The sequence below is a fragment of the Otolemur garnettii genome, unplaced genomic scaffold (assembly GCF_000181295.1).
Source record: "Otolemur garnettii isolate 467f Iridium unplaced genomic scaffold, OtoGar3 scaffold00103, whole genome shotgun sequence".
Classification (NCBI taxonomy): domain Eukaryota; kingdom Metazoa; phylum Chordata; class Mammalia; order Primates; family Galagidae; genus Otolemur; species Otolemur garnettii.
The window spans coordinates 6236462-6248901 of record NW_003852498.1 but is presented as its reverse complement, the minus strand read 5'-3'; the positions used below and the strand labels follow the sequence as shown (position 1 = coordinate 6248901).

The 12440-nt window shown below is 42.2% G+C and overlaps 1 protein-coding gene across 1 annotated transcript in view; it reads left to right on the top strand.

The window, feature by feature from the left end:
* The window catches only part of PAPSS1 (3'-phosphoadenosine 5'-phosphosulfate synthase 1), a 103598-nt gene that overhangs the window by 22457 nt on the left and 68701 nt on the right, over positions 1-12440 (top strand). The window contains exons 4-5 of the mRNA XM_003796343.2: positions 2518-2656; positions 8047-8165. Of these exons, the coding sequence (XP_003796391.1) occupies positions 2518-2656; positions 8047-8165 (258 nt within the window). The remainder of the gene's footprint in view (positions 1-2517; positions 2657-8046; positions 8166-12440) is intronic.

Genomic DNA, 12440 nt, shown 5'->3' with positions numbered 1-12440 from the left:
GTTACTTTGGAAGTATGAGTGGAGTGTCTGAGTGGAGATGACTACCAGGCTATGGGGAAATTGGTTCCGGGTGTGACCACCGGGCTGTGGGGAAATTGGTTCCGGGTGTGACCACCGGGCTGTGGGGAAATTGTTTCCAGGTGTGACCACCGGGCTCTGGAGAAATTGGTTCTGGGTGTGCTTTCCCTGCATGCCCAGGATAAGGGCTCTTGCTTCAGGTTAGCTTCTGCTCCATCCCAATGTAAGCAGAAAAGTTGAGTAGGATTGAGATTTTAGATTTAGGAGTTCATAACTTTGTTAGCTAAAGCCTAGATGAGGTCGAGTATATTCAAAAGAGTATATAGAAGAAGAAGAGAGTCATAGGTGGAAACTTGGGAACACCTTCGTTAAAAGGGCAGTTAGAACAGTAAGATCACAGCTTAATTGCTGGACGGACACTGAAGTCATAAAACTAATGAGACGATTTTAATTTTTTAGGGTAAGATTTGTGACGGAGGCATATACTGGGTACTCTGATAACCTGGAGGAAGCAAGAGCCCTTACGCTGGGCATGCAGGGAAAGCACACCCAGAGATGTGCTGTGAGGGAGCGTAGGGGCGTATTTCAGCTGGTGGGGGCAGCAGGGGCATGAGGTACAGTGAGCCTGGTAGACGAGGCAGGTATAATCATTAACAGGGCATCAAGTGCAAGACTGAGAACAGTGGGGCAAGGTGCCAGGCTAATGTTGCATGCCAGGAAACTTTGATTTTACCCCAAGGGTGGCAAGCTCCTTCTGAAGAGCTGAGTTAGATGGCCAGGTTTGCATCCTGTGTCGTTCTGGGGACAGTGTAGAGTATGGCTTTGAGAATATCCAAGTTAGAAGCCAGAAGACTGATAAAAAGGGTGTTGAAGTTGTCCAGACAAGAGAAGTGGGATGAACTAGGGAGTAGGGAAGAGAGAACACAGCAGGTTAGAGTAATATTTAGAGGTAAACTCTGAAGCACTTTATGGTCATCTGGTGGCTGAATAAATGTGGTAGAAGGAGAAGGAACCAGAACAGCTCCCGGGATTGCTGGTGAAGAGCATTGTCACACCCTTGATTTGGATGATATAAGAGGCGATGCAAGTTTGGAAAGAGAGAATGGGTTCCATTTTGGATATGTTAAGTTTTGGTGTCTGTGATATCCAGGTGGATATATTTAGAAGAAGTTGGAAATGTGTGTTTAATTTCAGGAGGGAAGTCAGGGCTCATGTATTCGTGTGTATGTCCTAGTTTGTGCTGCGAAGGCATTGAAAATAGTGCTACAGGAGGTTGGGCCCAGTGGCTCATGTCTGTAATCCTAGCATTCTGAGAAGCCAATGTGAGTGGATCACCTGAGTTCCGGAGTTCAAGACCAGCCTGAGTCAGAATGAGTCTCTGTCTCTAAAAGTTTCTGGGCATTGTGGAGGGTACCTGTAGTCCCAGTTACTCAGGAGGCTGAGGCAGGAGGATCACTTGAACCCAAGAGTTTGAGGTTGCTGTGAGCTATGACGCCACAACATTCTACCGAGGGCAACATAGTGAAACTTTGTCTCAAAAAAAAAAAAAAATGTGCTTGAGGACTGTGTAGGGTAAGCAGTGGGTTGCATTTTGGAGTGTGGGACAGTTGAAATAGAGAAGCCCAGGGGAGGCTATGTAGGCTTTAGGAATTCATAGCACAGTCCTGTGAAATGCACAGAGTCCCTGGAATTTGAACCCTGGAAAGAACCTGTTGGTAAGGCGAGGAGCAGCTTAGGTATTCATAGGGCAGTCATGTGAAATGCACCAAAGTAGGGAGAACCCGACAAGGGAAGGGATTTAGACTATATGAAGGGAGGAATGGCAGTGGGAAAAACATCATTAAGGTGGAGATGAATTTATATGCCAGAGAGGAGACTGAGAGTTTTCAGGCCTGGGGATTTTCTTTTTGAAATAAAAAACATGGTCATCTGGCCAGAGTAGGAGTAGGTAAGTTCGGTTAGAGGGGCCCTAAGGAAGGTGGCAAACGCTAAAATGAACCATGTGGAAGGAGAATGGTGGAAGTTGCAGGGGCCGGCTTTGAAAATGTTGGCACTGCACTTAGCATTTAGCAGAGGAATGCATCTCTTCTGTCAGGTTGAGAAAATCCATCTCTTTGTGCCAGCTCAGGCTGAGGTTGAATGTTATGTTAGAGGCCTGATGTCACCTGCGTTGGGGCTGGACCTTATCTCAAGTTCCACACGGAGCTTAGGTGAAAGATTTTATATGTACCTGTTGTTTTCTTTGTGTAATCCCCCACTATCCTGGGTTTGTAGCAGAGTATACCTTTTAAAGTAGTTAAGAACAATAGATGTCAAACTTAGATGTTCCTAGATTTATTTTTTTATTTTACATTTTAAAAATATAAATTATGTCTAATATATTTTCTGCTAAATTGAGTGAAAAGCATTTTTTACTCATCCCTCATATTATAATAATCTGGCATCTTTGTGACTAGTGTGATCACTTTTTACTGTTTCTGTGCGTGTCTTTTTTTTAAGGATCGCAACAACGCAAGGCAAATCCACGAGGGCGCGAGTTTACCCTTTTTTGAAGTATTTGTTGATGCTCCTCTGCATGTTTGTGAACAAAGGGATGTCAAAGGACTCTACAAAAAAGCACGGGCAGGAGAAATTAAAGGTCAGTAACGTTTCGTTCCCTGTTTGTCTTAGCTTAGGTACTTTATCTTTCCTATGTGGGACTGATAACCTTCCCTGAGAGAGTGGGAGTGTTTAAGTGACTTGGAGTGTATGAAAAGAGAAAGTTGAGTTTTATTACACCATTCTATTCCATAGGCTTGGTAGCACCTAGTATTGGGCATTAAATGAGTATTGTTGGTCATGTTGGAATCCTACTCAGCACGACAGAGTTGGGACTTGGGTGGTTGGAGAAAACCTACTTGATAGAATTAGGTGCTTATCATTAGGTTAGGTATCAGGTGCCAGCTGCCACGGTCCCCACAATTGCATTGAAAGTGTAGGGCAGGCGTCCTCAAACTATGCCCGTGGGCCACATGCAGCCCACCTAGGACATTTATCCGGCCTGCCAGGTGTTTTTGCTGCCACTGCCTGTCCTGCTTGGCAGCTGACTCGTCCCGGGGCCCGCAGTCTGGCCTTCCAATGGTCTGAGGGACAGTGAACTTGCCCCCTGTTTAAAAAGTTTGAGGACCCCTGGTAGGGAGTCCTAGAGCTACTGGGAAAAATACCTGAATTATAAGCATCCTAATACCAAGGATCATGTTTTGTTCTTGCTTGTAGTGCTGGGAACGGTCTCTTATTCATTCCATAGGAGGGGCGATTTGGTGATAGAATTCTGCCTTAGTCATTCCATGTATGATTGTTGAATTAGATTGAATTAATATAGAGATTAAAAGTATTTACATGTGGGGGCGGCACCTGTGGCTCAGTGAGTAGGGCGTAGCAGGTTCGAACCGCCTTGGCTGAACTGCAAGAACAACAACAACAGAAGTATTTACAAGTGGATACATGTAGGTTACACAAAATACAATGCCATTTTATATAAGGGACTTGAGCATCTGCAGATTTTGGTATTTTCAGGGAGTCCTGGAACCAATCCCCACAGCTGCTGAGGGGAATAACAGTACACGTTGCTTTTTATGTTTTGTGGTTTCAGCTTTGATGCACATTTAGTCCTTGAAGGAGAAATTTCTACCATATCTCTGCTGTGGCCTTTGATACAGATTATATTATTTATCTTGTAGGTATCTTTTGATATTAGTTTTGTTATTAACAAAAACAGAGGACATGCTGGCATTAAAAGATAAAGGTCCACAGAATTGTTTAGGGATCAGTGATTCATGCAGGTAACTTTTGTTTGCCTTCCTAAAAGTGGCTGTGATAGCCTGGGATTATTTCAGGAACTCTCAGGAGCTCTGAGTTACAGCTTTGGACATTCAGCTTCTGGCACTAAAAAGGAAAAAGTTCAATGGGAAGGAAAATGCTTGTTATTCTGAGTTTTTCTGTATTTGGACCTGGGACACTTTAGCAGTTGAGGCCAGTTCTACCTGCCATGGTCATGTGCAATTCCAAGGTCAGGGCTGATATCCAGTCATTCTGCCATGGAGACCCAGCCCCTGGATGAGGGCTACTTCCTGTCACTCCTTTGACCTGGTAAGCTGGCACCTTCTTAGAAGGAACAGTCTGCCACTGTTAGAAGGAACACTATGACAATGGGAAGGAAACAGTTTTAGCCCTTCAACTTATGTTTCATGCTCTGTTGATAGGCAGTTTTCTTTTTTCTTTTTTGAGACAGTCTCACTCAGTTGCCCTGGGGTTGAGTGCTGTGGTGTCATAGCTTATAGCAACCTCAAACTCTTGGGCTCAAGCAATCTTCTTGTCTCAGCCTCCCAAGTAGTTGGGACTACAGGTGCCTGCCACCACGCCTGGCTAGTTTTTCTGTTTGTAGAGATGAGTGTCTCGTTTTGCTCAGGCTGCTGTGGAACTCCTAAGCTCAGGCAATCCACCTGCCTTGGCCTTCCAGAGTGGTAGGATTACAGATGTGAACCACTGTGCCTGTCTGGATAGGCAGTTTCCACTTTTCGTCTATTTATGTAGAAATTTGGCATAGAAAAGCAAAATGGTATGTCCAGGATCTTTTTCTTATTTTAATTGTACTTTTACAAGGATTGATTGGTTGGTAAAGGAGATAGATTTGTCTGTCTGCTGGAGTAAGCTACTTCTGAGCAGGAATGTCTTGAGCGTTTTTCTATCATTAGAATTTAGCACAGTCGAGTGGCACCTGTTGCTCAGTGAGTAGGGCACTGGCCCCATATACCGAAGGGTGGCATGTTCGAACCCAACCCTGGCCAAACTCAAACAAAAAAATAGCCAGTCGTTGTGGCAGGCACCTGTTGTCCCAGCTGCTTGAGAGGCTGAGGCAAGAGAATTGCCTAAGCCCAAGAGCTGGAGGTTGCTCTGAGCTGTGATGCTACAGTACTCTACCGAGGGCAGCAAAGTGAGACTCTGTCTCTTAAAAAAAAAAAGAATTTAGCACAGTGCATGGCCCAAACCATATGCCCATCACACCACACACATAGTAAATGCCTGTGGGATGGATGACAAGGTGGAGTGGGAATGGGGTGTTTGGTACACATTTAGCAATGCTTGCTGTGTGCAAGGTGTATGTTTGGTGTTAAAAATAGAAAGATGAATGAGGCCACATCCAGAATGCCCTTGAATTGCTTTCAGTTTGTAAGTGGGAGGGTGTTTATTTTAGTCTAGATTCTTGTTTACTTCCATAGATGTTGGCTACATTCCCCCAAGTAGATGTTGATAAAATGTTCCTTATGTAGGAACTTATAGAGTTGTTTATTTTTTAAAAGAATCTTTTACTTATTGTCAAAATGGTGCTTAACAAGTTCCCTATCTGTGTTATTTCAAAGCCTGGTGATCATTTGAGATAGACAAGATTGCAAACATCCGAGGTTCTCACGCTTTATTTAGACCTTTATATGACATCTACTAGGCAGAAGATTTATCCCTGTATCAGCCATTCTGATATCAAGATTCTTTTCTAGGAAAAAAGAACAAAAAAAAAAAAAAAGAAAAAAATTAAAAAAAAGATTCTTTTCTTTTTTTTTTGAGACAGAGCCTCAAAGCTGTCACCCTGGGTAGAGTGCTATGGCATCACAGCTCACAGCAACTTCAAACTCTTGGGTTTAAGTGATTTTCTTGCCTCAGCCTCCCAAGTAGCTGGGACTATAGGCACCTGCCATAATGCCCAGCTAGTTTTTGGTTGTAGTTGTCATTGTTGTTTGGTAGGCCCAGGCAGGATTCTAACCTACCAGCTCTGGTGTATGTGGCTAGCACCTTAGCCGCTTGAGCTACAGGCACCAAGCCAAAATTATTTTCGTATTTACTACTCAAGAAGTTATTTATTATCCCCTTATTTATTTATTTTTTTTTTTGCGGGGGCTAGGTTTGAACTCGCCACCTCTGGCATATTAGGCTGGCACCCTACTCCTTTGAGCCACAGGCGCTGCCTTAATTATCACCTTAAATATTAATTTTTTATGGTCTAAATTTATTATACATTTATTAGGTAGGGGGAGAATGGTGGTTCAGCCAACTTATCTTAAGCCAGTGGTTGTCAAGTTGCTACACGTTATTGTTTCCTTGAAACTTTAAAAAAATCCAGGATCGCAGCTGTGCCCCAAGCCCATGAAATCAGAATCTCATGGGATGGGACCCAGTGATTCTAGGGTGCTGCTGCATTGGAGAATCAGAGCTTAACAACTAGTGTTCTAACCTGAATTATTTTTTTTCCCCAGCAGTATTTTATTGTGACCTACTGCTAAATACCATTGAGGGTATCGGTCATGCAGAAATTTCTTCTTGAGTTCAGGACTCCAAGGTGATGCTTAGAAATATGAAATACAAAGAAATGAAATAAGCAGGCTATAAGCTTATGGTACATATTTTAGAACTCTTTGGTTAACTGTACTTCTTAATCAAAATGTTTTTTTTTTTTTAAATTTTAGAGTAATCTGAGGGTACAATGATTAGGTTACATTGTTTGCACTAGGTAGAGTCCAAGATGTAGCTGTGTCCCCCACTCATATAGCTTTACATTGTGCCCAGTAGGTGGGAACACACCAATCCCCCTACCTTTTCCCTCCTCCTCCCTCCCAGTAAAAATAATTTTAAATTCATGTTTACTGTTCTAACGCAGGAATAACCTAAGCTCCACAAGCAGGCAGGCCTTGAACAACTTACTTATAGGGTAATTCAGGAGTATAAAATGGGAATAGTGTATCTTTGGCCCAGCTAGCCCATTTTGGGCAAATGTGTATTTGTTCTTTTCTTGACGGTAACATGGTAACGTGTATACAATAGGGAAACTAAATAGTGGTTATTATCTAAATTGATTGTATTTGCTTGTGTATTTTATTAGGTAACTTAACGGGCTCACCATCCTTGTTTATGTTTTGCTTAAGCAAATAGTAGTTTGTCTGACTGGCCGAACTTGCTGTCCATGGCAGAAGGCGCCTACCAAGCTTCTGTCTGGCCACAGATAATCCTAACACGCGTCTTTCCCCAGATGAACTCAGTGTTGACTGAGAGTAACAAAAGCCTTGTCAAGTTGGTTTTATGCCCAGGGCGCAGGTACTGTGGCCTTTGTTCCTGTGGAGTAATCCAGATGCTCTGGATTACCTTGTATCAATTATTTATTCACAGGCAGTTACTTAAGAGGGAAATGGTGACAGAAGTGGTGGATTTGACTTTGATTATTTGTGGATCCCACATCTGTGGATTTGACTCCTTGCTAACAGTTATTTGTAACCGCCAAATCAACACTCCTGGCACCTTTGTGGCTACGAGCAGGGCGGTGAAAATGAGAGTCACCTGGCACACCTGCTGGCTCCCGGCTGAAGTCAACACGGTGACTTCTTGTCCCCCCCCCACCCCCGGCTCATACTGTAAACAGGTGTCCTTTTGCAGACTATTTAGTGCCATGTTTTTTGCATATTTATGATTTTGGGGGGTGATACTGCTATTTCAAATGGCCCCCTCATATTTCCAAGGACAAGAAGGCTAAGATGTGCCTTATGAGGAAAGACGTGTGTTAGGGAAGCTTCATTCAGGCTTGAGGTAGAGCACCCATGAGTTCAGTGTTAGTGGCTCGACAGTATATGTTAAATAAAGTGTCTTTAAGTGGAGACACACATAAAACAAAGTGAAAGAGTGAATCGGTTAACACAAATGCTACGACCAGAGGTTTGCAGATACCTAACCTCATATTTCAGCTAGGAGCAGTTACTTGGTAATTGCTAATTTAGTGTTGGTGGCAAATTTATTGAACATGACTACTGTGAGTAATGAGAATGAACTATACGCGTTTAAGGAAGAAACACAAATTTAATTAGAAATCCTCTCCCAAGAAAGACGTTTCCGTAAGCTTAGAGGAGACAGCGCAGATATTAACTTTGTAATACACAGCAGAGATCCGCACTGAAGAAGTAAAACCATTTTAATTTCCTACCCCCCTCAATTACCTGGTACCTTTTACAGGTTTCACTGGGATTGATTCTGAATATGAAAAACCAGAGGCCCCTGAATTGGTGCTGAAAACAGACTCCTGTGATGTAAATGACTGTGTCCAGCAGGTTGTGGAACTTCTACAGGAACGGGTAAGAGCAGATGAGAGGAGAACTCATCAAGAGAAGAATTATGTCCCTCTCATAACCTTTCTCCTATTAAAAAAGTGGTGGCATTAATATTGAGTAATGTTTGTATTTTAACTTCTTTACGGTGCCAGCAGTTTTCTTGTACGTGTATGGTGCCTTAGGTGTTGTGAGGAGTGCCTCCTACGCACATGTGAAATATCTCAATCAACATAAACCTCCGGAGCTTTAGGAGTCAGTCTCTTACTTTATCAGTCATTTTACCACAGAGCTGCCCAGTAGAGAGAAATCCAGCCATGATTATTCAGTCTATCATTTAGTATTACTTTTTGCAAGTTGAGGTTTCTAAGGTAGCTAACTTTTTCTGGACGTTAGAGACTGTCCACATATTCTGTGTGACAACATGATTATATGCTTACAGTTGGACTCCAGAGGGATCCTGTGGAGGGAATGATTCTAGGACATAAAAACCTCTCTCTGGTTCTTGGACATAAGGAAGCCAAAGAGGCTTGATGTTCTCCAAGGTACTTATGCTCAAAAACAGGTACATGGTTCTTTCAGACCAATCTGAGTTTCTAGAAGTTATTTTTCCACTCTTCCCTTAAACCACTAGGCCTGAATATATTATAAATGTTTAGCTTTTGAATTTTTCTACCTACCTGAAGTTAGTCTGAAGCTTTCCCTCCTATTTTTCTTATCCAAAAGCTAAATGAGTAGAAATACTATGAATTATACTGCTGTGATGCTTTTCTTTGAATGTACTGTTGCACTTCTGCAGGTCAATGAGACATCATCCCAGGAGGTTTTGGGCTTCATCTTTCTGCTTTCTAGGTTTCTTCCTGACTGACTTCTGTGCTCTTGCCCTCACCCTGTTCTGCTTCTGGCTTCCTTCTCATCTCTCCAGAGTGGCCCTGACATTTGTTCTCTCATCACCCATCATCACCCACATGTTTATTAAAACCCGCTGCTGTAGTCAGTCACAGTCCTGGGTACTAGCTGTGCGAAGATTTCTTAGCTGTGTTTCCATCCTCGAGGGTGATAGAAATAAGAGTGTTGAACTCCTAGGAAGAGCGTTAGAAGCCATGATTTCAGCTTGACCATTGCATACTGACAGGCACAGAGGGAGCAGTTTGGAAGACCTTTATTTATATCAAATCTTTCTTATCTGTTTGTTCATTTCCAAAAGATACTTTTTTCTGGACATAGAATTCTGGGTTAACAGGTTTTTTTTCTTTCACTAAACTTTAAAGATGTTGCTCAATGGTCCTTTCAGTCATTCCATTTCTGATGAGAGGTCTGATGTAATTCTTTCCTCTCTCTATATATTTTTTTGCCTATTTGAATTGAATTCAGGATTTTCTGGTACTCCTTGGTTTTTAGTGGTTTTGGTATGATGAATCTAGGTCTTTGAGCATATTGGGCCTTTTTTCTTCTACTTTTAGAGGGTTGATGGTTTGTTCTTCCATTAGTTTGTGGAAACTCATGACCATTACCTCTTTAAATCATTCTTTTTGCCTCTTCTCCCTCCTTATGGGACTCAAGTTACACATGTTAAACAGTGTGATATTGTCCCATAGTTTTTTCATTCTTTTTCTGTTAATGTTTTGGCTTTGATAAATACTAGTTATATAAGTTTGGTGTTTCCTCATGTGTATCTAATATATTGATATGCTCATAGAAGGTTTTTTTTTGAGACAGAGTGTTATTATTTTACCCTCGGTAGAGTGCTGTGACATCACAGCTCACAGCAACCTCAGACTTTTTGGGCTTAAGCAATTCTCTTGCTTCAGCCTCCCAAATAGCTGGGGACTACAGGCACCTGCCATAACAGCCAGCTATTTTTTTTTTTTTTTTTAGAGACAGAGTCTCACTTTATTGCCCTTGGTAGAGTGCTGTGGCATCACAGCTCACAGCAACCTCCAACTCCTGGGCTTAGGTGATTCTCTTGCCTCAGCCTCCCAAGTAGTTGGGACTACAGATGCCCACCACAACACCTGGCTATTTTTTCATTGTAGTTTGGCTTGGCCGGGTTTGAACCTGCCACCCTTGTTTTATGGGGCCAGAGCCCCACCCGCTGAGCCACAGGTGCCACCCTATTTTTTTTGTGTTGTTGTTGTCATTGTCATTTTAGCTGCTCCATGTTGGATTCCAACCTACCAGCCTTGGGGTATGTGGCTGGTGCTGTAACTAATGTGCTATGGGCACTTACCCAGAATTTTTAAATTTTGATAATTATTTACAAATCTGTCATAATTTGGATCTCTGTTGAAATTCTCAGTCTATTCATGCATGGTGCTCAAGTTTTCATTAGATTCTTTAAGATGTTATTCATAGTTATTTTAAAATCCAGCCTGATGGTTTGAACATCTTTGTTATTTCAAGATCTGGTTTTGTTGGCTGCGTTATCTCCTGCCAGTGGCTGGTTTTGCTGGCTTTTTGGGTGTATCTTTTATTATTATTGAAAGCTAGACATTGTTTAGATATACAGTAGAGATTAAGGCACAGTATTTGTGCCATGGGCATATCTCTTTTTGTCTTGTTGTTAGTGTAGTGGGTTGAAATCGTAGCTAGTGCTCAGTAAGTTCTTGTCCTACACTTAACTCCCCATTCATCATAGGCTTCAGATTTCTGTAGTGACGGCTGTCTGCTCCATGCTTGTTACAGGCCTGGCCTCCCTGTGTGCTGGGCCATGGATGTCTGTCCACGCTGCTCCTTTTAGCAGCACACTGCATCCTTCTCACTTAGGAGCGCTGGGCTTACCCCAGGGCAGTGGTGGTCGTGGTTCTTTGTTTTCTGGCCTAGCTTTGGTCTTAGGCAGGACTCATGCTCTTGAGTCTTGAGGTGAGTTTTTCCCAGTGTATCTTCCCTTCCCTGCATGACCCCTAACTGCTGCTGTGACCCTGCGGTTTGGAGGGTGGGTCTCCTGTTCCTCGCTTGCATTAGCATGTTTTGTATCTGTTTTTGTACTTGATTTGTAAGTGTGCAGGATACCGGACCCCAGAGCATTTCCCCTACCTCCTTGCTTTGGGCAGACCATATTTGCTTCTACATCTCTCCCAGAAATGGTGGCTCCTGGGAGGGTTTCCTGCCCTTGTCCAAGCTTAAGGCTTTTGTGGATATGAAAGAAGGGCCTGTGCACCACTAAGGCAGCCCCGCTTTTTAGTTGCCTTCCTGAGTACCTGTTGTAAGCCTGCTTGTGAGTGAGTGCAGGACACCTGGTGTGTTGGGCTCCCTGTTACACTAGCCTGTCATGCTAGTCCGCCCTTACTCAGCATTTAAGTGATTTTTTTTTTTTTAAAGCTGTTTTCTTACCTCCTTTTCTTCTGGCTACCTCTGCCTGCCATGTTCTACTAAAGGGAAACAGTTCTTTGTTTCATCTTTTCTTTGTGGGACTTCTCAGTCTTTCGAAGCAGTTCATCTCCCTGCTTTAGGACCTCAGCTCTGATGGGCTCAAGAAAGTTCGTGATTGTACATAAGCTGGCCTTTTCACTTGTTAGGTGATGCCGTCCTGCAGAACCTGTGTGTATCATTTCCTGTGAATTCTCTATTCCTACTCTTTTACTCTGTTGGTGTTTTTATAGATTTCTTAAAAATACTGTATAAGATTCTTTTTTGTAGACAGAGACTTTCTATGTTCTTTTTGTTTAAGCTATGATTTCAATATTTTTTCCTTTTCATTTTGATTGTAGTTTTGTTTGCATTTTTTGTCCACTGAACCTGTCATTTTTTTGTAAATTGACATTTGTTGTATCAACTTTAGGAAAAATACAGTTAGCTCTCTGTATCTGTGGATTCTGTAAAGAATACAGTATCACAGCTATTTCCATAGCATTTATATTGCATTAGGTATTGCAAACAATCTAATGGTGATTTAAAGTATACAGGAGAATGTGTATAGGCTGTATGCAAATACTGTGCCGTTTTATGTCAGAGTCCTGAGAATCTATGGATGTTTATATCCTTGGGTTGGGGGGAATCCTGAAACCATTCCTTCATGGATACCAAGAGGTGACTGTGAACAGTGTGATTTTGTTTTGATTATTTTTATATCTAATTAGTGCTTCTTAAGTATTTTCTAAAATCCTAGAAACATGGGATTTTCTAAACTTTATACAATCTTGTAAAGTTTATGAATCTCTGACTGTAGATAATTCCAGATAGTTGGGACATTTATAAGGGGTTATTTTATTTTATTTTTTTGAGACAGAGCCTCAAGCTGTTCCCCTGGGTAGAGTGCTGTGGCATCACAGCTCATAGCAACCTCCAACTCCTGGGCTCAAG